General features: G+C 44.0%; 1 protein-coding gene across 1 annotated transcript; it reads right to left on the minus strand.

Annotated features, from left to right (window-relative positions):
- Positions 1-926: 926 nt before the first annotated feature.
- On the minus strand, positions 927-13,649 carry dnajc24 (DnaJ (Hsp40) homolog, subfamily C, member 24). Its single transcript, XM_062548295.1, has 5 exons — positions 13,592-13,649; positions 13,005-13,116; positions 7,113-7,251; positions 1,407-1,475; positions 927-1,273 (listed from the first exon to the last, which is right to left on the minus strand). The coding sequence occupies exons 2-5, from the start codon at positions 13,110-13,112 to the stop codon at positions 1,140-1,142; spliced, it is 450 nt and encodes a 149-aa protein (XP_062404279.1). The 5' UTR covers positions 13,113-13,116; positions 13,592-13,649; the 3' UTR covers positions 927-1,139.
- Between the last annotated feature and the right edge of the window lie 11,451 nt (positions 13,650-25,100).

Genomic DNA, 25,100 nt, shown 5'->3' on the forward strand with positions numbered 1-25,100 from the left:
TATTCGTAATTGATGTCACAGTCAATTACGGTTCGGTCCGTTGCTGGCCCACTGGCAGGTCTAGCCTTGGTTCAGACCGCGGGACGCTGATGAAAAGCCCGGCTTGCCCCGTTCAAGCTGCTCCCGCAACAAGAGGACAGATTTTCGCGAACAGCCTAATGACTCCATTTGAAGTCTAACAAACTCATGACCCCGTCCCGATGCCGTAACCTCGGCTCCCTCCGAGCACGGGGGGAACAAGAGACAATAAAACAAAACAAAACCCGGGCCGAGGAGAAAGACAGAAAAAAAAGAGGCTGTCATTAACTAGAGGGGCAGCTTCTCACTGAAGTGTGGAGGCAGTTTGTGACTTCATTGTCATGAAGGGGAAAAAAGCTCATTTATTTACATGCAAACAAAGTTAACACGAGCTTAGTGGCTAGTGAGCCTTTACATACACACAAAAAATGGAGAGGCTGGCGGCTGGAACAGTGGAAGCAGGCAGGGGGAAAAAACAAGACAAAGGTTTCTACTGTGTATTTTGAAAAGAGCATGTATTGCCGGGAGGACATCGCCCAGGGCTTTCTATTTCATTTTAAGGCGTCACAGAAGGTCTGTTGTGACCCAGTTCCCCCACCATATTTGGGCAGTGGTAGGTGAGAAAGAACTCAGGGCAAGATGTTATGGCTTTAGATATGGTGCCATCTGCTCCAAGTGATGCATACTGTACCGCAGGCGTGGCATAGATGTATGTTTTGAAATCTACAGAGGGTTTGCACAGTTGTTTTCATGAAATCCATATCGCACATGTTTTTACCATAAGTACTGGGGAATATGACTAACTTTCTTTAACAGTTGAAATTCTAGTTATGTCACGTGTGGTTCCCAACTGAAACAACACAGTAAGCCAGACCATCTTCAACACAGCAATAAAGACTATAGCAAAATGTAGGTCCTTTTCAGTTTAATTTACATAAATACAGTACATGTGTGGGCATCAAAGACCAAATTTTCCATAATAAGGCAAACATTTAAAAAAATAAATGTCCGTTGGCATGGATATGACTCATGATGGCGTCACTTCTGCTCTCCTTTGAGCCAGTTGAAAAGAAAACCAATCTCCAGGATGGCCTCTTCAGGAAGTCTGTGTGTTGCCATTTTCATGCAGTCCTCTTGATCTCAATGCTGAGGGAGCAGGTGTCACAGCACACAATGGCTTCTTCTTCCACCATGTCCTCTTCTCCGATGATGAACTCCCCACCACAACGACAGCCATAAGTGTATGACTGAGTGTCTGCAAGAGTTCATGGCAACATCCAACAATCATTTACAATACAGTGTCAAGGACAACTAGAACAGAACTACTAATAACATATGGCAGCGAGAAGAACAGAGACAGAAAATGAGATGTCTCTAGAGGTGCATACCACTGTCCCAGTCCATGTCCTCAAGGGAGACTTGTGCATCCACAGGCCAGCTCTGCTTTAGCTCCTGGGCTACAGTGACACAAAACACAAAGAGGTCAACGGTCAAACAGTATACCACGAAATGCAAAGAAATGCTCAGAAGTGATGTTCTGAAGCCTGCATGTACAGTACCACCTGACAGAAGTAGACTGACTAGAGGGGATGATGGCAAAGCCCATGATATATCCTGAGAGCTGCACTTACTGAATAGGGCAGTCCAGTCCAGACAAAGGGTCTCTGCAGAAGACTGGCTCGCTCTGCCCGACTCCCTGTGACCTGCCTGAACCTGGTGTGTGTGTGTCAGTGGGTTCTGTGAGGGTACTGTCCGGCAGAACGTCCTGCTTCTTCAGACAGACCGGACACGTCTGCCAGGCAGTCTGCTTTCGGAGCCAGATAGACAATGTCGACCAAACACAGAAAATGGCTATAATGGTGCCCATAATTGTTTTTGTTGTCTCGGGACGTCCGCCGACGGAAAAACATGGCTTCGCTATAATTATGAAAATGAATGGAAATCAGCTCTCTGAAGAGTAAATGTGATATGCTGCCCAAGTGCTATTATTAGGCTCGATGAACAAAACATTATCTGTCTCATTAATCTTCAATTTTTGTGCAATATATTTATGATCATTCAAAATATAAGCATTGGAAGACCATAATTCATTATTACAGTCATTACATTCTACCTCATCTCACATTTTTGGCCAGTATACGCATACTGAATTAACTTCTCAGGCAAATCATCACACGTTGCTCTTCCAGAAAAAAATGTTAAGTAAGAATTGAGGCCCTGTGTACTCATACCATGGTAATAAATCAGATAGAAGCACATTTTATACTGTAACTCTTAGCTGCAGGGAGAATACAAAGAGGGGGAAATGCATTTCTGTACAACAACACTTCAGTGGAAGAGTGGACTGCTATCTCGGTCCTAAAGGTGGGAGCCAGGTGTGGTAACACTAGCCCATGCTGATATTGTTAAAAGGCAACACTTTTAAGGCTTAAATAGTGCTAATCATTGAAGGCACACAAGAGATTGTGCACAACTTACATTAAGACTGTGAGAGGAAAGCTGTAAAGTTAATTCCAGTAACACCAAGAGTGGTCATGCAAATGCAAGTTCCCAATGCCCCCATCAAGAAAGTTCACAGGCCCACAAAGTCAAAGGTGATTTAGCACTTTTCAAGAAGCTTTTTAAAGAATCATAGGTCACTATTTTTTTGTTTGTTTTTTTTAAAAGAAAAAAAAAGTCTAAAACGCTTAGGTCTAAAATGGCTATATCTACAATACACAGCAGATAAAAATACATTGAATGTATCCCCTCTGCCACATGAACAGTGAACGACATAGAAAGCTCAGTAGAGGCACTCAGCTAACTGAATAAACTATATATTGTACTTGGAAGTCTCTTCCTTGTACTTGGAAGTCCCTTGCAAATCCCCCGTCACCAAGGATGAGAGATGTATACCATCAGTTCAGTCATCATCATGTCCTTCCATTACTTACAATCACATTATATATATTGTATCACTACAATTTCTCATGAACATTTTTTTTCCAGCCAGGAATGGAACACTGGGCATTTAGAAAGAAATGACCTTCCTTTCCCAAACACATGGAAAAAGGGGTTCAATAATGTATGAAAGACAACATGCATGATGGCATGAAATGTACATTACTGCTCATTAATTTAGCATCTTATATAACAAGTGTATATCATTGATACTAAATCTACCAAATGATGCAAGACAGAACATGATCTATGCAAGCAAGAACAAAAGACGTTACACATTCCAGCGTTTCAGGAAAAAGTCAATCTGCACTGAATCTTTGTGAGGAAATAGTAATTAGCACTCTCTCATCCCACATTCTTAACATGTTTGTCTTTAATTAGTTAAGAGACTGCCCTAAGTGGTTAACATTACAGCTATGTGTACGGCAGTACATCACTGTTAAGTCTGTCGAAGGAAAATGTGTCTCGCGAGTCAAACTGACAAAGGTGGGAAAAAAAGAAAAATGTGTCAATAATTTATGCACAAAGGTCTGAGTATTAACTCGTTTTGGGTGTGAGTGAGCCACACAACTGTGATCATACAGTAATAATTATGTGGTACTGTTTAAAAGAACAAGAGGCAAACCGCAACTAGCAAAAGACTATCAGCTAAGAGGCGCTTCCAAGAGCTGGTGGGAACTGAAAGAAGACACTTCAGAAGAAACAGTGAAGAGGTGCACTGGCGGGAAACAATTTTAAGCCTACAGCCTACGTGGACATTTGCCGTTGTTTGTGTTCAAGCTTTTTCTTACAAGCTGTCATTAGACATCCTGCACTGTATACTTAAGATGAGACTAAATGTTGAAAATGGCATTCCATACCATCAACGACAATTTAAAATGTCCACAACAAAACACACAAAATCTTAAGAATGCATGCTTAAGATTAAGGATACTCAATGTTATCAGCACAGTTTAACGAGGAAGCATGTTTATGAAAAAACAAAACACCATGCTGTAATGATTTCCTTATTTTTCATGACCAAGTGTCTACATATCTTAAAGTATACAATTAGGGTAGAATAAATGAATGAGAGTTTTACGCCTGTATCTGCAACAACCAGGCGATTACAATAAGACTAATAGGTCAACTCAATTACAGGAGAGAAAAGGAAATAAATAAACAAAAACATGCATAAAACAGTCAATGTTGTGCATTCCATGTTTGTATGAATAATGAACCCCCCACAACCAACTTCACCCACCAAGAGGACACTGGACTTCTAGAAAGTCAGTTCTGAAACTCGTCGTCACTAAGGCCGACCCTCATCAGGATGAGACCTGAACATCATGATTAGCCTGCCATTGGAGGACCGCACCGGCGAGTGGCTCTCGGCGAGGCTACAGAGGTCACCGACGTCCAGCGCAGGGGGGGGGGGGGGGCGAGCCGGCCCACTCGACCCTCCTCTGAGTGCGGCGCGACAGGGGTGGTGCTCAGGCCAGGCTGTGAAGCAGCGCGGGTGGGTGCGTTTGGGGTGTTTGGGTATAAGACGGTCGCACATTAAGGGCTGAAATGACGCGACATTACTCAGGCCTGAACGAGCAGCACTCCGAGATGAGATGAGATGGCCCCACTCGGCACAGACTGGGGAGGAGAGGTCAAGCAACTCCCCCCCAACCCCTGCTTACACACGGCTCTGCACAACTCAATTACCCCACATGGTAATTACATGCTTTCTCTGTGCAGAGGCAGTATATCCCTGTCCATCCGTACATACAAAGTTGCTTTGCCAATATTTTGTTACATGTCCAAATATGCACATCATTGTAGGTCTTCAATAAAAAACAGCGCAACCGTATCTAACACAACTCTAATTTAATCCAGGCCCTTCAGAAATCACCTGTAAAGGCAGATTCCAATCACGCCTTTCACACCATTTTTTAAATGGAACCCTATCGACGAAGTGGGTATTACCCTGAAACTCCTATTTTGTGAAATCAGTTGGGTCTCATTCAATTTCAGTACCACTTTGATGGTCTTTAACATCTTTCCCACAGCCTAGTAGTAGACAGTTCTAGTCTAAGAGTGAATGAGAAAACGGTAGTTAATGCTAAGCATGCATGCATTAGGAACATTTTATCAAAAATGTATATGATTGATATTTCACCCAAACTAAAGCTAGTTAGCCATCATGTTTTTTTGTCAATCGGGAAACTTTTAAGCTTTTAAGCCACAAAACCTTTTGCCATCTTCCTCTATAAGAAAATATAGGGTCAGTCTTTTCAAGTGCCTAGCTGGCTAAAGAGAGTGTGCAGGCAATCCTCCAAAAGTGGTGCTAAAGTGGTCAATTCATCAATTCGTTTGCATCTCTGCAACTTTAAAAGTCTCAAAAACAATCAAATTGTTAGCATAAAGAATCAAATTTGTATTGAATCATGATGAAACTTTACACGCCTAGTCCCAACATAAATCAGCTTTCTGACTTCAGCGCTCTGGTGCTCTTTAAAGCATAATATTAACTACAATCTGGCCAGAGTTACTAATACTAAGCCCTTATTGAGCCATATTACTAAATAAATAATAACACACTATTTTTATCATCGATTACTTTCCTTAACTCCTTCAGAGCAGTGAATTAAAGGACTCTCAGGAGATACACTTACAGTGTGAATGTGATAGTCGACTGAGCTTAACTTGTGTAAATAGGTGGGATGTCAATGGGGGTTGACCACGTGAGACAGTATTCAGTGGAGGGAGATTGTGTGTGTGTGTGTATGTGTGTGTGTGTGTGTGTGTGTGGGGGGGGTCGATACTGGGATGGGTGGGGGAGGCTGGACTATGCCTATGTGACGTACTAGGCTGTGAGCCAGTGGCTGCTGTGGCGGTGCTTCCCCTCTGAAGACGACAGGAGCGCTAGCCCTTGTTAACAGTGCGCCGGGGATGGATGCACATTTACTGGAAGTTCTAATGGAGGGCTGTGGGGACCTCTTTCCTCAGGCAAGAAAAGAGGGGGCGTGTTTGTGTGCGTGTGTGTTTCTGTCTGTCTCTGTGTGTGTGTGTGTGTGTGTGTGTATGTGTGTGTGTGTGTGTGTGTGTGTGCTTCTGTGTGTGTGTGTGTGTGTGTGTGTGTATGTGTGTGTGTGTGTGTGTGTGTGTGTGTGTGTGTGCTTCTGTGTGTGTGTGTGTGTGTGTGTGTGTGTGTGTGTGTGTGTGTGTGTGTGTGTGTGTGTGTGTGTGTGTGTGTGTGCGCGTGTGTTGTGGAGGGGGATGGGTCAGTCTATCACTTCATGTAAGGATAGGCCATGTGTGACAAGCCTGACCTACATTTCTTTCTCTGTCTGTCTGTCTCTCTCTCTCTCTCTATCTCTCTGCCTCTGTCTCTCTCTCTTCGCTCCCTCGCTCCCTCTCTCTCAACCTCCCAGAAGTCCCGCTCTGCCTCCACTCTTAAGGGAGATTCTGTGGGATCCACACATATATGATGGCAGCAATGTTCCCTCTGTCTGGAGTTCCAATTTTGGATGGCTTCTACACAGACTATCCAGCAAGTGCCGCTTTGTACAATAAGAAAGGCACTTTCTATTTTTTCTATTCAAACAATCATAAACCTTACATTGTTATCATGGTGGTACTGGCATTATACACTGGCTTGGCTCTTGCTTGCTTGTGCTGACAGGATGAGCTGGGTTTCAAGGAAATCTAGGAAGTGATAGCAGTTTTAAGCTCTGCAAAGTGGCTTTTGTTTACGCCTCATCTCAGATGACCTTTTCAGAAACTACAGTACAGGCCCAGGAGTAATATGTGGCCTTCATGACTAATGTCATACTACCCTGTATTGGTGACAACAATTGCAAAAGCACCAGTGGCAGAACGCCTTCAGAGTAACTATCAGGTCATATTAAAAATGACAAACTGACGAGTCAAGATCAAAACAAAATGTGTGTATACAATTGTACTATCATTTAATTCTAATATTTAGTGGTTCGCTTACATTGTTATGGATGATGTGATCACTGTACTCTGAGAGTTGGAGCTCCCTGAAGCTTAGTTGCTCATAAAATGCTCCCAATTAAATAAATGAACCTCAGCACCACATCAACACAGGTGGGGGCTTTGTAGACTACTAAATTGAGACTAGGTGACCATAGTCGTTCAGAGCCAGGAAGACATAGGCCTACCACGCAGCTGCAGGTCATACTCTCTCCTTGTCTCCTCGTTGCTTAGGATCTTCCAGGCCTGGTCCACCTCGATGAACCGCTGCAGGCGCTGGTCAGCATCCCCTGGTGCCACATCCAGGCCTTGCTTGTCCGGGTGATACTGCCAATCAAGAGGAGGTGGAGGAGAAAGTTAAAAACAGTGACAGCCAAATCACTGTTGCATTAGACGTCTACTTGCTGTGTTGAGGCACCGGCAAAGGGGTGGACGGCCGGCAATTCATTGCGAGGGACAGGAGCTAGTTTAATTAGACTGTGATGGTCACAGATAATCTGCCAGTGAAGAGAAAAATAGTGGAGAGAAAGAGGGAAGGCGAAAAAGGAAGAAAGAAAGAAAAAAAGGAAAGAAAGAAAGAAAAAAACAATGTCACAACCTGCGCTGACAGCATTTTCTGGGTAATTTGCTGATGGACCGATGCTCTTCTTCTGGACAATTTACCAGGAGAGGTTGACAGTAGCAAACAAAAATAGACCAGGGCACAAAAGCATTCTTTTTGAAAAAAAAAGAGATATGTTGTCCATCAGGCTGGCTCAGTTGGAGGGAGGGTAGCGGGGGCACAGGCCAAGCCCTACCTCCTCCGGCCAAATGCAGTGCCAATAGCCACTGATGTCGGCCTGCGGCCCCAGAAATCCCTACATTATGTCATCGCTTGATTAATATCAATATGGAAGGCTGCTTCTCTTTTTTTCTAACCACTAATGTCCATCATAGCCCCAAGGAAGAGGCCACGCTCACGGACTCCAATGTTTGTCGTCAGCTCAGAGAGGACACTGCTGGAATCCCACAGCTGTAGGTCTGGCCCAGTGTGTGGGGCAGTGGAGATCGATTAGTTTGGGGGCAGGGGGTTTGTGGGGGTTGCAGTGCTTATGGACCCTGGCCCACTGCCCTCAGCCATGGGAGAGACACTGGAAGGCTGGGAGCAGGGCAGTCTGGAAAACAACTTAGATCCTTTCAGCTGAGCGTTCAGCTGGACGGTGATTATAATCTGGCACTGGCAGGCAGAGCCTTGCGTGTATGTGTGTGAGTGTGTTTGTGTTTTAGCATGGTGCTGTAGTTCAGATGCTGAACCGCGTCCAAAGTCGGCTAATGATGCATGGGGTGATACTGAACTACAATAACCAACAGTCCTGGGCCAGCCAATTACTGTCTGACGCAATTATATTTTCAATTTTAAGTAACAGGAAGACTGACTGAATTTAATTGATCATTTTGAGCAATTACTTTAAAAACTAATTAAAATTTAAGGGTGGTTGTGCTCTGGTGATTTTTTCCACTCTGTCCCATTCTTCCTCTACAGCCCTCCCGTTCAATTGTTTTTGTTGGTGTTTCCACTTTGCGAATGAGCAAACTGAATAGGGGAAGCGGCAAGGGACGGGGCCGCGACTTTATGAACACGCCAAAAATTAACTTCCTGATTGAGATAATCATTAACAACCCCTTTCGCTCGGAAATCTGAAGTTGCATTTTTGTTTTGTGAGCACTGGGGGAACCCGCTCTCTCTCTTTCTCCCTCTCCCTCTCTCCCTCTCTCTCTCTCTCGCTCTCTCTCTCTCCCCCGCTGTTGGTGCCAAGGGCTTTACTCCACCATTTAAAAATTGGTTCTCAGCGATGGCGGTGTTACAGTTTAAAAGGCCAGCCACATTACAAAGGGACCGGGGAGGGGAAAAGGTCGCATAAATTTACTAAAACATTCAGTGTGGTCACGCAAAGCAGGCGGGCTCCGGCCAGGCCAGCCCAGCGCCTCGCACTCTGCCAAGCCGGGGCCAGCTGATGGATGAGAGAGGGGTCAGAGCATTTAGCTGTGTCTGACCCCATTCACGTTCCCCCTTCCACACACCTCCCCCACCTCTTCGTTCTGCATAGGTAGGCTAGACGTTTCACACGAAGGCCCGGCTTACATAAAGGCAGGTCCGCCGGTCGCCATGGTAAAGCTTACACAAGAGGGACAACAGAGCTGACTGTTGAGTAAAGGGATGCGTGCCGGCTCTGAGTAGACTTCTCTGAGCCAAGATGGTGTCAGTGTGGGTATTTCAGAGGCAAGGCGATGCCACACAAAAGGTTCAAAGGACTGCAGCGAAAAAAAATACATAATCAAAGGGACAAACTTTAATCTAGGCTACAAATCAGATTCCTGTTGAAAAGTTAGGCAGCAGGTGTGGTTAGTGAGTTGACCTCAAAGCCTCATTAAACTGAACACAAAAGTATAGACCACTAACCACTGAAAAAATCCCATTACGCCCATTCTATCCAGGCCTCATTTGCATACTCCTGTCAATCATCATGCTTCGTTACATGCTGATATGGGTATTGATTTTGTGGAATGGAAAAGGATTATCCCACACAACAGCTTTGCTGACACTAATACAGCTAATTAATCTCATCAGAATGAAGCAACACTTGACTTAGTGAGCCTGTTTGAGTGAAGACTGTTTGCACTGCAAAGTGTATCATTCCATACCTTTGCCAAGCTAGCACCCACACTTCTATCTATGAAGTAGGTTACATTGCACTTTTTTATCACTTGTACACACTTGCCTCCATCAGTTGGTTTGAATTAATATACTGAACACTTCTAACAAGCTCCAGTTAAAAATTAGACCTGTGCCATACAAATATATTGTAATGCTGATCTATTTTATACCAACTTCTACTCTACTAAAAAAATAATAATACCAAATTATCAGACATGTATCCATCAGACAGTGAAACATGCATCACATTGTTCACATGAAATCCTAATCCAGATATGCTGTATGTCTGTGACGCATGACAGGATGTAGAGGTATGCAAAACACAATAACATCATAAATGGTGTGAACTAAAATAAATCAACAAACCAGTGCAAAACCAAATTAATTTGGTTGCTAATTCCACTTCATTTATGAAACCATTCCTACTGGGATACCCAAAACTCTAAAGTAGTCTGGTCTAACCTTGCCTTGGTTGCTTGGCAGAAAACTTCCTCTGCCGTTTCCCTATCAACTTTGGGTAGCTAAGGACCTCTCAATAATTGATGTTGTGAAGACTGAGCCCTTGCAGGGAACATGTTTGAAAAACTTCTGTAATTCTTCTGTAGGCCTGCACTCAACAGGCCTACTTAGGACTGCTCTCCCAATGCTACCAAAAATGCTACACTATGTAGCTTCAAACATCACAACAACTCGGCTCTTTTCTAAAAATCTTATATAGTAGGGAGTTTCTTTTCTTTCTCCATTTAACAGGCTGGGAGGTTAAGAACTACATGCATACTACATCAGTAAATATAGTAGAAAGAGAAGAGAAAGATAACATTTCTCACTGCATGGGGGCACCCCAACCCCAACAGCCTGCCGTGTTCAAGAAGGAAAGGAACATTTTGGTTAGGCTACAAAAAATATCAAATGGCGCAAAGACTCACTTCAGAGGGTTGGCTAACCCCCCCCACCCTCCCAGTCCTCTCGCTCTCTTTCTCTGTCTCTCCTCTGAGCACTCTGCCAGAGGGTCACCTCATCAGATTTCTCAGTTGGGTCCAGGTGGAAATCAAAGGCAAAAAAAAGCCCCTGGTGGCCGGCTCGGTCCGCAGAGGGCTCTGCACCTCCAGCCAGGTGCGGCGGGGAGGCCGCTCTGCTCGGCAAGCCCACAGGTGTGAAGAGTGTCTGACCGTGGAGCTTAGCCCCGACAAGGCCAACCCCCCCCCCCCCCCCCCCAAACCCGCCCCCGTAACACAAACACAGTCAGTAACACATACCCGCCTGAGCTACTGTCAAACGCAGCATGGGAGGCTTCCTGCCCCCACAGTGTCCCTGTGGCTGTTTACAACTCAGGCCTTGTCGTCAGCCGAGAGGTGGTTTGCTTAGCATTAATGCTTACGTACTGTTCCTTTTTATCTATTTCAACAAGCCAGTTTGTACAGTTTGTCATGGTGACAAGTGGGATGATTGTTTAAGACTAGGTGATCTTGAAGGCGTAGTCTCGGAAAATCATTACAAAAAATTTTGAAATCCCTGAGGCGATTAAAAATCAAGCTCTGTCAACATGAAACAGGAAGTGATCAGAGAGCAGGATTTATCTGACGCTAAGAACAGTCTTTGCACGTAATCTTAAGGATGGTTTATAATGTGTCAATAAACGTTACACGTCTCAACAAGATGGCCTTTACATCAGAACTGTGCCAGATTACTAATGAGACACACAAGAGTCTCATGACATAATAACTCCCTCGTCATGGCTAACGAGATGCACAAAATGCAGTTACTGAAGCCATAACCAAAGTCATCCCACACACCTAGAGCCCAGCCACAGGGAAGGGCTGCATTGTACAACCAAGGCCTTGTGTAGTGCACGTCCGCACAGCCGGCAGCACAGGTTTATTTTGACACAATAAGGTTGTTAAAACCATCTCCCTGGCACGGCTTCCCCAGCTGCCTTCAGTCCGCCGTGCCGAGGTATTTGTCATGAGGGCAGAACACAATGCAATGCAGCAGCTCTTCTAAAAAGGCCCAGCCGCCTCCTCCACCTCCACCACCTTCCCCTCCTCCTCCTCCTCCTCCTCCTCCCCCTGTGGAGTTACGTGCTTTAATTGCTGTCTCTTTGCACGCATTGTAAAATATTCATTTAGCGGGGCTAATGGAGCTTGGAGAGCAAGAACACAGTATAAAGGGGCTGGCAATTTGGAGCACTCGGCAGTTCTGACCATACATCATGTCTCTTTCTCTCGCCATTCCTCTCTCTCGCTCTCTCTCTCTCTCTCTCTCTCTCTCTCTCTCTCTCTCTCTCTCTCTGTGGATGAAGTACTCCCACCTTTGCCAGAGACAGGTCTCACTGAAGCCGTACGCCAATATACACACAGGAGCAAAGGGGAAGAGCAAAGGCCACCGACATCACACTACTGCCACCTAATGTCTGACCACCGACACACTGAAGCCCCGAAGCAGTGTGGGGGATGGGGGAAGAGAGGCACGCGGCGCTTTTGCTTCTGAACTCCACCTATGGGAAAGGGACTGTGAAGCTGAAAAATAATAACATATAGCCACAGACAGGGCCAACATGCAGATAGCTATTACGTGTACAAAAAAAAAAGAGTACAACACAGCAGCAGCCAACTCCCCAAAATTATTGCACCGGAATTAACGTAAAATTATAACTGCAGTCAATACTCAAACTGACCTTGAGGGGAAGAGGGTCTGTGATCACGTGTTAGTATCTGCCCTGAGTTGACATTAATTGGACACTTCTTTCAGTTACAAGAATTGGAGAATGCACTGACTATTAGGCCTAAATCATGCCCGTGAAAGGGCCTTGATTGATTTTCCCTCTATAAGTGTTGTCAGTAATTAAAATGGGTTGGGGATTAACCAAATCAGCTTATACTTACATTTTCAGGGATTAATAATCAATTTGGCTGAGATTAACATCCTCACCTGTGCACTGAGGTGGCATGTGTTTTATTTGGAGGATAAGCAAATCACACTTTCAAATACAATTCAGGAAAGCAATATGCAAATTTTACCTGGCAAATGTGGAACGTAACTTTACATGTATGAAAGAATTTTGTCCATAGTGTATTCATTGTATGATGCACATGAATAAACTGCATCGAACATAATAATGCATAAGGCAGCCTGACCTAGACAAATATCTTATCTTGTACGCTCCATATTCTATACACAGACATAAAAGCAGGTCTGAAAATACATTATAACATACTCAAACTGTCTGGCAGTTGGATAGTGTGTTATTCATTAAGCCATTTAGGTGACGGATATCGCCAATGTCGATAGACTACATACTGCGCAACGCAAACAGTTTACTAAATGCACGAAACAATGTCCGTGTCAGGCTGACACAATGAGCAAGACTGACACTGGGGATGCCTACCAGAAGGACAAGTTTCTGATATTTCTGCTTCAGTTCTTGTAACCCATCGGTTGGACTTGCCCCGAGAACTGAGTACCAATCTATTTGCTTTGAATGCTGCTTCGCCATCTCCCTGCGGTCAAAAAAAAAAAACATACCACCTAATTTAATACAATGTTATACAATCTGTTGTTACACAATACAATCAGTATGTTTAATATAGCTAACGCTACAGAATGGCAAACCAGGAGATGTCAACAGACCTTACGCATTATGCGTGCCTATTGTTATGAGAATGTTTCGTATTTGTCATAAAAAAATGTAATTCTTCTTTCACAACTTGAGATGTAGATAGAGATCACTTAATGACTCGTTTTAATTGCACAGTAATTATAATGGTACAGTAGCGGGTCGAGTAATCTCAACGACATTCAGTATGCGAGCTAACGCTAGCTTGGTAGCTTTGACACAATTAAGGACCCGGGCTCATTTTTCTTAGGAGGTAGCAAAAGAACGGGCATTTAAACATTTTTAAACAACACTAAAAGTGACACAATATATAGGATTTTCGATTGCAGAGAACATATTCGTCACGTATTTGAACGCACCAAACATCTTCATTGCGCTATGTTGACAACTCAGCTTGCCATGCTTCTCGGGTGTGTGTCTCGGCATTATGGGTCCCTACGGAAGCAAACTAATCGCAACTAAAATGCCAATATTAAAGAAGTCACTGATAGATCAATATAATTTTACATCTGTTACGTCAACTATTTAACTATCTTTAATATATCAAATGTGTCCAAATAGTGCAATGAGCTTATTAGTTTATCCATTGGACCAGTTTTCTACACGATATCATTAGACGGTAACACATAGGGAAGTAAGGAGAGCAAAGCGCCGTTTCTATGGGAACAAGAGACGCTTGAAGCAGAGAAGCACGAGCAGGTGAGGAACTGTTCTAGAACTTTGCCTTTCCCCAGGTCTCTTTTTTGTTTTGTCCAAAGATTGTGTTGCCTACTTGTAGTCTACTTAAACAAATGAATGTGAAACACATTGTAGTAGGCTAGTTGAAATATCGCAACTATCTAACAGTAGCTAAATCATCATGATACCATACACTGTTTGTAGGCTACAATGCACAAGGTGGGCTTTTGGAAGCCCATAGAAGTTTAGTCGTGATAGTCAGAGGCAGAGCTGATAAAAAAGAAAAATAGCCTAGCAAATGTTGTAAACTCTAGCACCACGTAGGCTATGCCTGTTTGTTTAGAGAGGTTGTCTGTGTCGAAAATCATCTGCACAGACAGGTAGACGAGCTAGGCTACAATATATTTCATCTGTGAGTCAAATCTAGACATCCACCAAAGCTAAATAGGCAAAGAAATAGGCTAGCCTATATTTGTGGATAATTCTAAAAAATAATAATAATGATAAAGCGCCTAAAATGTATTTCACAGTTCTGCCTAAACTTTTAGCAATGCACTATCCACATTGTTAATATGAGCACAAGTATTCATTCTGGGGGCTATAGATCTGCTCAATTAGCCTAGAGGTAGGCCTACAGATTAAACAAATTAAAAAAGGCCTAGGCTAAACCTATACAACTGATTCAGCTTCTTTAGGCTGCAGTTTTTTTTCCAAAGGAAAGATCACTGCAATAGGCCCAATGCTAACTTAACCTTGTCATAAAAGGGCACAAATAGCCTACCCTATTCTCTGCTATAGGCCTATTGACCGAAATCTCCTAGAGCGATTTAAGTTCAAACCTACATTATTTATTTCACCTGAAATAACACTTCTAAACCAACTGCAATCGTTCATCCACATTTCTTTCCTCTTCACTGGTGCTATCTGGAGTAAAGCAATGTTTTTGCAATAATATTAATAGTAATTCATCAACATTGATAGACATTGGAGCCAATTTCCGAGCATGAAGTGCAGTTAAGCCCAGTACAGTCTGATGTTGGCTACAAGTCTACACATTCTTGTCCATTTGGTAGTATGCTATGTGTGACAATTTTTAGAAAAGAAGTAAAAGATAAGTGAATCGTCACACTGATTGACACCCTGATCCCTTTGTGTGACGCCCCTGCACTACCCATTTGGGTTGATATTGCCTTCATGTCTGGAAGGCACAACAACACAAATTAAAAATAACCGATAGCTATATAATTCCCTCAAATGTATTAAAGGAAAGTAACAAGCCTGTTTTGAAAATGAGTAGAAAGTGCAGATATTTTTGGTAAAATGCAGGGGACTGAGAGTAAAAAGTTGTCAAAAAAAATACTCTAAGTGAACAACGAAAGAGGCGTCTGTAAAACTGCAAAGGAAGTTGTAAGGCTATAATTTGTTAATTCCGCCGGGGATTACAGTGAAGGTTTTAGGCGGGTATCACAAAGAAGGGGGTGTGGTGGTGGGGAGGAGGGGGAATCACACCCAGAACAGGTTACCCTCTGTCTCTCATACCTAATTAGCAAAGTCTTTAATGAGCATCCTGATGACTATTATATTAGACATGTAACAGATTGGCTGGCTTCAATTATATCCTCAACTTGGATGTATGCAATGAGACAGAGGCTATATAGGATATGTGTTCTGCATTCTTTAGAGACAAGCTCCGAGTTAAGTTAACGCTCAGGGCATCTTTTGTGTTTAAATCTGCCCTCCTCCCGCTGGCACAAACTTGATTGGATTGCTGTTGAGCATATTTTTTCTGTGAGTTCTGCACTCTTTGGCACAGTCACTGCTTTTCTGTTTACAGGTTTTTTCAGTGACAAATTATTGTCATTACTGAAGGCAGTCAACAAAACATTACAGCCTGAGCAACCTCATTCACACTTCATCTGATTAAAAGTTTCACTAACGCTATTTCTCTTTCAAAAACAAAAACATCCCTTCCCTGACCCATCCCCCTCTAATTAGTCTGCACAAGTTGGCAATGGAAATTGCACACTTTCTGCTTGCAATAATGATCTGTTGCCTAACAAATTTGTTAAGTGGTATATTTGCCAGCCACTGTGGATATTCACCTGTATAGGACTTTGTCAAATTAAACTTAAATCATTTTCCTCATATTATAGTTGTGGCAAGAAGATGTGATGTGTGAGTAAAGACGTGTGTGTGTGTGTGAGCTGCTACTATCAGTCAAGGTAAGTGGAGTAAAATGAAAATGTTGCCAACAATGACACTAACAGAAGAATATAGTATTCTGATTAACCTCTGTTCTGAATGTTTTCACCTGTCACATATCATGCATTTTTTTGTTTGCAGTCACAGTTGTCAAATTCCAGAAAACAAATATCTTGATAGTCGTATAACTAGTATCAGAGAGGGTTAAAGCGGAGCGAGAGGCGCAAACGTTCGAACATTTCTGCGCTCTGTTTTCGCAAAGGGGGGGGGGGCGAAATCCCCCTTTAAGAAGACCTAGAAACATTAGAATTGAACTGCTTGCCGATCGATATCCCACTATGACGACTTTGCGACACGCCTCTTTAAGCAGACAGGAACTGTTCGAATTTTGCTTCCATAGAGATGCATTATGTTGCTCTATCTTGTCAGTAATGAAGGATCTTTGGGTTAAAGCGGTATTGGCCGGGTTTCCCAGATTTGTTAAGAAGCTCTTAAGTGTTAAGAACTTCTTAGAAGCGCTCTAAGAACGTTCTAATAACACTCTTAAGAAGTTCTTAGCACTTAAGAGCTTCTTAACGAATCTGGGAAACCCGGCCAATGCAACGAATCAGGTGCGGTACCATGTACTGGCATATTGAATTCATAGTTACAGTGATTGATTATTTCAATGAATAGATTAATACACAGTAAGACAGTGCCTTCATCATTGTGTCCAATAGAACATGTGGTGGAATTCTGCTCTATAGGACTTGTCAGTAAAAAAAAAAAAGACTCCCCACATCACATTGTTATCATGTAATTTCCATGAAGAGTCACCTACACGGCCTAGTGTGAGATGTGTTTGCCAGATAATACATCACTTAAGAGATAATGACTGTTTGTTGTTTGCAATGGATACTCAGTGCATTTGACATGACAAGAATTCAAAGTTCCGTCAGGGTATTCATTGTACTGTGCCGACTTCCAAACGACATTCAAAACTACCAATTAACATGTGATGAAACAACGCGAGTGGCATTTAAGCCTGGCTGGAGGGGTCCTTTTGACACTCTGTTTACGAAATGTCCCATCCTGTTTTCCCTCGTTTGAAAGCAGTTCCTAGAAATTTGATTGCATGTTTGGCCCGTTCTGCATGATGTAGTTCCTGGACTGATACGTTATGGTGGTGGTTGTTGGTGTTGATTAGTGAGATTGTTCAGGTGGCTGTGGAAAGTGCTGGCATCAATACAAGCTGGCAGTCTATATCCCACCTGTCAAGTCCCATATTTCCAGTGTAGAGGTGTTGCAATCCCTTAGGATAGCATTGCTTTACCAGGGACTCACGAGAGAGTGAAAACAAATAAAAACTTGCATTTAGTTGTGGCATTGAACATGTAATTAGTGAAGTGTTAATTACGGATAGGGAGATTAAAGGAAGAAAATTAGAACTAACTCTAATCAGTCATGGGTAAAAGTTGAAAATAATTAATTTAAAGACATCACAGGTATCGGTGATGTGTTGCTACTCTTTGTATGTGTATTTTTAAAAATTCTCATTAAATCCAGGGTTTACTGATCCATGACTGATTGAAACATCGCACAGAAAACACTGTATTTCTCCCATTCATGTTTCCATTATCAAATGAGGTCTGACACATGCTAATTAACATGCTCAAGTACACTCTGTTAGGCATGTACATTTTATATTTGTGTGTTCACGATTGCTACCTTAATTCTTTAAAAGTTTTAATTAATTTCACTTTAATCCGTGCTGTACAGATATCATTCACATGCAATAAACATTCACTCAGGGTGAGGCTTCCTGTCTAATTCATGAAGTTCTGCACAGACTTCAGTGACGTTGACCACATTGGCATGGTTCCTCTGGGCCGGGAACCAGAACCTTCAGAGGTTCTGCTGATGAATTTCACCCCTGAAAATTTGGCTCTCAAAAAGTTGGACGATGCTCCTTTCCTGTGGTGTCCATGACTCTGTTCATAGGTTCATTTTTTAAGCTGCTGGATCCAGACCGGCAACCACATACATGGTTAAGCCTGGGACCACTCCATTTTGTACTCTCTTGTACTTGTATAAGAGAAGCTAGTAGTCTTCAATATCTGAGACACAGCTGTCTCCATTATAAATGTGTTATTTCCTTGTCAGATGGGTTAAATGGGGGCCGTAAGTCTTTTCCCTTCATGTTATCACTTTTTAGAAGCATTCTTGGAAGCATGCATCAGTCAATGTAACAATTGTACCATTTACAGCTTCTATGGCCAGAGAGAGGCCACAAACAAGGGAAAGTGACATGAGCAAAAAGAATGTAGAACGAGTCCCCCTTTACCACTCATCACACATTCCAGCCAGCCCCTTTTCCTGAATGTGTGAAAGTAATTAGAGTGGGTCTTGGCCACAGAGCGAGGCCTTGGGGGAGAGGCACAGTGCTGTGCGTGTGGACCAGGCGCTGGAGAAGTCAGGTGCAGCTCAATGTGACCCTCTCCCCAGAGCGAGAGGCTCCGGCTCACACACCCCTCACCGACGTATCCATCTTCAGCAGCAGATGCGTGGGCTACTGAAGAGGGCCCATGCCAAAGCTCCGGTGAAACCAGACGCCAGCCAGCCTTTTGTCTGGCACAGAGGCGTGTGTGTGTGTGTGTGTGTGTGTGTGTGTGTGTGTGTGTGTGTGTGTGTGTGTGTGTGTGTGTGTGTGTGTGTGTGTGTGTGTGTGTGTGTGTGTGTGTGTGTGTGTGTGTGTGTGTGTGTGTGTGTGTGTGGGGGCTGAAGGTGGACTTTTGCAGAGTCAGTAGAGATAATTATATGTTTACGAAATCCAGTTATCTGTTGTAGATGATAGTGAAGTGCATAAATAGGCAAATTCTGATGGCATGGTTGTGCCGCCCCATTTTTTGGGCTGACTTTAAACCTTTAAGACAGCTAAGCAGTGTCCTATTAATAGCTACGTACATCTTCAGTCACTTGCTCTGCACACTGGGAGATACCTGGCGAGAGCTCACTCCTGATTTAGCCACACAGCTTCATTGTTTACTTGAGACGGTCCACCTGCCGACAGCTGCTTTGTTTTCTCTCTGTGAAGCGACGGAGGCCAAGCGTGTGGTCAGCCAGCCAGCCGAAGGTGGCCAGACTGAGCGCGACAGCATGGCGAGCCTGACCAGCCGCCCCAGCAGCAGCGGCGGCAGCAGCAGCAGGGCAACACTCCAGGAGGTGTTGATGAAAGAGTATAACACACATCTCTCAGGCCCCCCTCCACCCGCCCTGCCCAGGTAACACTGGCATTGTCATGCACTTACACTGATGTATCTGAAAAGATTGTGTGTGTATATATCGTCTTTAACACCTATGCCATTATAACAGTACAGCTTTTACAGTCCCTGTCATATTGTTCTTGATCCAGTGTCCACACAAAAAGGCTTTTGGGACAATGAATTCACAATACATGTTCATAAATCTACGGGCCGAGAGCTAGTGAGTTGAGACAAGCTGGATGGATTGTATGTGAAACAGAGGCGGCAAATGAAGAATTGCGCATAATGCACTTCACACACAGTATGTACGTAACTTTAGGCATGCCACCAACGAAGACGAGATCAATGGCTAATTAAAATTATTTGGTTGAAAAAAGTGCGCACATCCAAATAAAGGTGCAGGAGCCAAAAAGTTAAGATCCAAAAATGAAGTAAAAGGTCCACACTACACACATATTTGGACAATGGGTTTGTGTCCCTTGGAGGGTTGAAATACTATGGGTATGACATGGTGAGTGAGATTTAAAGTAGGTTCTAAAACTAAATTTTACTGCAGCACTTTTTCTGAGGTTTAAAACATGACTTTGCCTGAGACTCTTAAAATGTTGTTTGAGTCTACTATGAGAAAGAGAAAACGCTCAAAGCATTTCTTAATTTGGTCATTGCTCCCCTTGCTCGGACATTGCTGGAGTTAGGCTGAAGGATGAAGCTGGAGTACCTCAGCCCAAACAGCTCCGAGAGTCTTGGAGTGAAGATCAACACCTGAATGGACCGTTGAAAAAATCCATTCATGCAACATGAGGAGCAGTCATTTGTAATTCAAGAAGCTTTGCCCATTGTATCTCACCAAGGAGCTTGCCCTCCAAACCTCGCCCGGTCGCTGTGCCCTCCCTCGCCTACTCCAGAAAGAAGATGTGACAAACAAAAAGAGGAAAGCAGAAAGGGGGGGGGGGGGGGGGTAGAGGGAAAAAAAGGAATATCAAGGGGAGTGGGGGATAAAAAAAAAAGAGAAAGAAGAAAAACAGTCTCTATGTCTTGTCCCTATGCGACATCCAGCAGGGAGAGGAATTTGGGGGTTTGCTGAATGGCTGCCAATGCTGTCTTCAGGGGACCTGCCTGTGTTAGAAGGGGACCCCTTTTTTGCGGTACAAAATCAAACAGACTTCCTCCCCCGGTGTGAGACGCAGGAGCACAACACAGAAGCGCGGGGTCGTCGTCGGCGCACAAGCACCTGTGACGCGCGCGGCGAGAAAGCGACGCACGTGAGCGATGGGCAGATTAAGGAACCCGAAGCCCCACGTCGTTCCACACCTCCCCTGCGAGATCCACCTCCCCCCTTTCCTCCTTCCCCCTCCTCTCCTCTTTGGCAGTGCACACACACAGCCACAAAAAAAGGGGGTCAGGAGCCGGGGTTTTGACCGACAGGAGTTTGGCGCGGAGCCACCGGCGTCGGCAGCGCCCCGCTAGCTGTCATTATTCGCGGGGTGAATTCACCACCAGTGGGGCTCCCGGCGCAGGCCCGCGGCGCTTACAGCACCTCTTTAGCCCTGGAAGATGTCCTTTCACGCACATGGATTTTTTATTTTGTTTATCAATGGGGCTGGCAGCCTCACAATGGAGGAGCTGTCGACGCTGGCTAAATGGCCACTCTAGGCGTCAGACCCAACTTTGTGTGCATTGCCGTTTTTCTACTGCTGCGCGGGTTGTTTGCGTGTAAACAGCCACTGCTTAACATTTGAATTTTTACAAATCGGTTCCCTCTGATGTTTGACAGTCACACTGGGGTTCATTTCATTCTTACAGTATGAGTGTGTATGTGACTACAAAGGGAAAGTCTACACAGTGTTTGCTTGGCTTATATACATTTATTAAATACAAAAAGTGAGTTAAAAATATCTAAAAAAATATATTTGATGCGAGAATTCCAACTCTTTATTGCACTGAAAGTGCTGCTAAAGTTGTAGTTTTGTGTATTCAAAAGCCTTTGGTCTAAGCACAACAATAACAACAACACGTTACATTTCTATAGCCCTTTTCTAGACACTCAAAGCGCTTCACAGTGAAGGGGGAACCTCACTCACCTCCATCAATATACACTGTATAGGCTTAATGTTGATCTTGAGAATAACCATTAGGTTATAAGAAATTTGATCGGGTCTCTTACCAAACCAAACATTGCCGTCCTTCTCCTCCTAGGAAGTTTTCCTCTCCGTATGCAAGCAAGGTCAACAAGCGCAGGCCGGTTAGTGCCCCTGCCTCTACACACAGGTACAGAACTCACCTTTCTCATTACTGAACACACCAATCATATTCACTGTTACAGTATGTGACATCACTTCCTCCTTTATCACTCTTCAAACAGTTCTGACATGATGTGATCCCCTGCATCTATTCTGTATTATCAAAAAGCCTCTGTTGATGTTTTCGTTCCTCTTTGGTGTAAAGGTTCTCCAAGCCCTGTGAGGAACCTCCTGTGTATCTGCGTCAGCCTCAGAGGGTCAGGGTCACCGCCTACAAGAACGGCTCGAGAGTGACCTTTGCTAAAGTCACTGCTTCCAACATAGCGACGGTCATTATCAGTATATTGACATTTATTTATGCAAAATACAGTGGGAAGACAAATGATCTGCCTGTAAAGCCTTGCTACAATGTGGGTTATAGAATCAGTGTTTGCGGTTGCACTTAATTTACCTTGAAAGATGCTAAATGCTAACAATGAAGAAATAAGAAAAAGCGAACAGTGCAAGGGTTAGCAGATATTTCTCATGATTTAATATGCACTAAATACTGGTTGTACAGTCTATCCAACTTTATTTATCTTGTAGAGCATGTGTACTTTAAAATAGTCTATATGAAATTCATATCTCCCATATTGCATGCTAATATAATTGGCCACCTGCTCACCTCTGTCTAGAACTATTTACCCATTTGAAGATCTGGCCTTAAAAGAACACTTCACCGTTTTTTCATATTAAACTGCGTTATTCCCTACGTTATTCCTTTAACTAGGGAATACCGTGAGAGGTATGTATCAACTCGTCTTAATTAAGCTAATAACATAGTTTAATATGAAAAAACGGTGAAGTGTTCCTTTAATATACATATATATATATATATATATATATATATATATATATACAGTATATGTATATATATATGAGACATATATATGCCTCTGTGGGTCAGACCCTGTTTTGTGAGCTGACGCTGTCCGGCTTTTGCTGCAGCTGCTGGAGGACTGTACGCTGAAGCTGCGGCTGAACTCGGCGGCCAGGCGTGTCTTCCTGGCAGATGGCGCGGAGGCCCACGCACCTGAAGACATCCCTCAGGACGCCGACGTCTTCATCTCTGCGGGAGAGCCATTTGTGGACCCACTGGCAGAGATCAGAGGTAGAGCTCGTGGCCTCAGTTTAGCTGGAAGCACAGGGTTTACGCTTGTCATTTTTTAAGGCCGTTGCACTCTTAAGCAGGTTTTTTTTGGATGGGGAAGCTAGGCCTTTAGTGTTTTATATAGTTAATGAGGAAAGCAAAATGCTAGTTTAGTATGATTCTTGGAGAGTTTTAGTTAAAATGTTTTTCAATAGAAGTTCATACATTTAGTGTAAAATCCTCAATAGAAATACTTCAGATTGGCACATATGAGAAATATATAGTAGAAAAGGATTTCCCTGCTGTTTACTGTAATTCACTTCTATTGCCATATTGAGATGTTACTCTCATTTCGATGACAAAAGCAAGCTTTTTCAGCCATAGTAAATGTTCATGTGCTATTTGTCCTGGCCCTGGAGAGAGTCTGTTGGAGGGGAAAGGGAAAAAAAAACTGTGCCATCCAACAGCTAAGTTTATTTATGAGGCCTTTGTCATGCGCCAAGAAACGGCCCGGAACTTCTGTGCTGCAGCTGTGTTTCCTTGGCTGGGTTTCATGGCGACACGCATGGCTGTTCTGCGGAGTGGGGTGCGCTGGAGCCCGGCGCGCTGCGGCGCTGCCGTTGGCAGGCCCCGGCGAAGCTCGGCACAGCCTCTTTGCTGGATCAGCAAGCTTAACCCAGCGAAAATCTGGTGTGGCGCGATGGGTTTTGACTGATAATCAATCTTTGGCGTGGCCCGACAGTTGTCACTGGGACAGGGGGAGCGGAGCAGGTGGCAGATGGGGGCCTGTCTGCCGAGACCTGGAGGCCGCGAGGAGGTTCTGCCCGGGCCGGGCCCAGCCCAGAGGAGGTGAACGGGCCCCGGCGCTGAATTAGCACACACCTCTAAGGGGAACGCAAGCTGAGCTTATGCACGTGTGCGCTGCACACACAAGCGCACGCATATGTGCACAGTAAATACATGAACATCCATGTGCACATTAAAAGCACACACACACACACACACACACACACGTACGCATGCACACACACACACAATTATTGAACATATTTAATTTCATGTAAAATGTTGATGAATAGTAGAAAAATATAATGAATAGAATAATATGATACAACTATTTATGGAGAATGACTCTGATAATCTAGCATAATGCAAAGAGCTCCTACAAAATAATCATGAGCAATTACCATGAATTACCTTGAAAAAAGGTAACTCATACTGCTGACACGCATGCATGCATCCACATTGAATTAGTTTCATGACACTTCGTGAATTTCGAGCTTCGAACATTTTGACTATTATCTGTTAATTCTCTGTGGGTTGACTTACTTTATGGAGAAGATCACCACAGCCCCCAAAACCATGTCCTGGAAAGATGAATGTGATTTGCAAGAGACCACCAGACAGGCTCAAACAATGAAACAAGAGCATACTGGTTTGAAACAAAAGACAAGGAAAAACAACAATAAAGGGGGAGCCAAAATTCAACACATCAGCAACCATTATTTGTGTGTGTGTGTGTGTGTGTGTCCGTGTGTTTGCGCGTGCCTGTGTGTGTTGTGTCTGTGTGTGTTGTTTCTGTGTCTATGTGTGTGTGTGCGCGTGCCTGTGTGTGTTGTGTCTGTGTGTGTTGTTTCTGTATGTGTGTGTGTGTGTGTGTGTGTGTGTGTGTGTGTTTGTGTTTAGTGGGTGGTGGCCCTCCTCCTAAACCTTTAAAGTGAAGCCGTGAGACGAGCCACAGGTGTGAGGTGCGCGGGTGTGAGAGCGAAGTCGGAGCTGTCACGGAGAGTTTTCCACTGTTTGGCTGCCGAGCTGATGTGTTGTGACGGCCCGTGATTGACACGGGAGAGGTGCGAACGGAGACGGACGAGGAGGAGGAGGAGGAGGAGGAGGAGGAAGAGGGGGCAGTGAGGGGGAGCTGAGCTGTCAGCTGGTCCGTGGGCGGACGGCGGCAGATATTTACATCTCCCCAAACCACTGACTCCTCTCGGCAGTGGGGCAGCGGCAGTATTGGGGGAGATGGGGGGGGGGGGGGTCCAGGTAGCGCGCTAACACGCTAACACCTCCCTGCATCACGCACAGGCACGGCCTTAATTGCTCTGTCATTTTCTGTACTTCAGCGAGGAGCCAAGGCACCGTTGTTAAATGAAGCATGGCACAGCTCACCTCGCACGGCTGATGTTCTCCAGAATGTTCCGCGCGCGCTCTCTCTCTCTCTCTCTCTCTCTCTCTTTCTCTCTTTCTTTTTATGTAACTGTACTCAGAGATGAGCTGTGAAGTGCTCATGTGGCGTGAAATTGCACTGTACTGCCTCCCTCTCTTCTTCGCCCTTAACACAAGTTTATTAAGAAAAACAAAAAAAAACAACGTAGATTCC

This window comes from Sardina pilchardus, chromosome 10 (genome assembly GCF_963854185.1).
Source record: "Sardina pilchardus chromosome 10, fSarPil1.1, whole genome shotgun sequence".
In the NCBI taxonomy this organism is placed as follows: domain Eukaryota; kingdom Metazoa; phylum Chordata; class Actinopteri; order Clupeiformes; family Clupeidae; genus Sardina; species Sardina pilchardus.

Bases quoted from the DNA above. Each gene is read 5' to 3' on its own strand.
- dnajc24 (XM_062548295.1), bottom strand. From the start codon at position 13,112: ATGGCGAAGCAGCATTCAAAGCAAATAGATTGGTACTCAGTTCTCGGG. The intron at 1,476-7,112 runs GTAGGCCTATGT...GTGTCACTGTAG, and splicing joins GTATGACCTGCAGCTGCGTG to CCCAGGAGCTAAAGCAGAGC. The intron at 1,274-1,406 runs GTATGCACCTCT...GAACTCTTGCAG, and splicing joins GGACATGGACTGGGACAGTG to ACACTCAGTCATACACTTAT.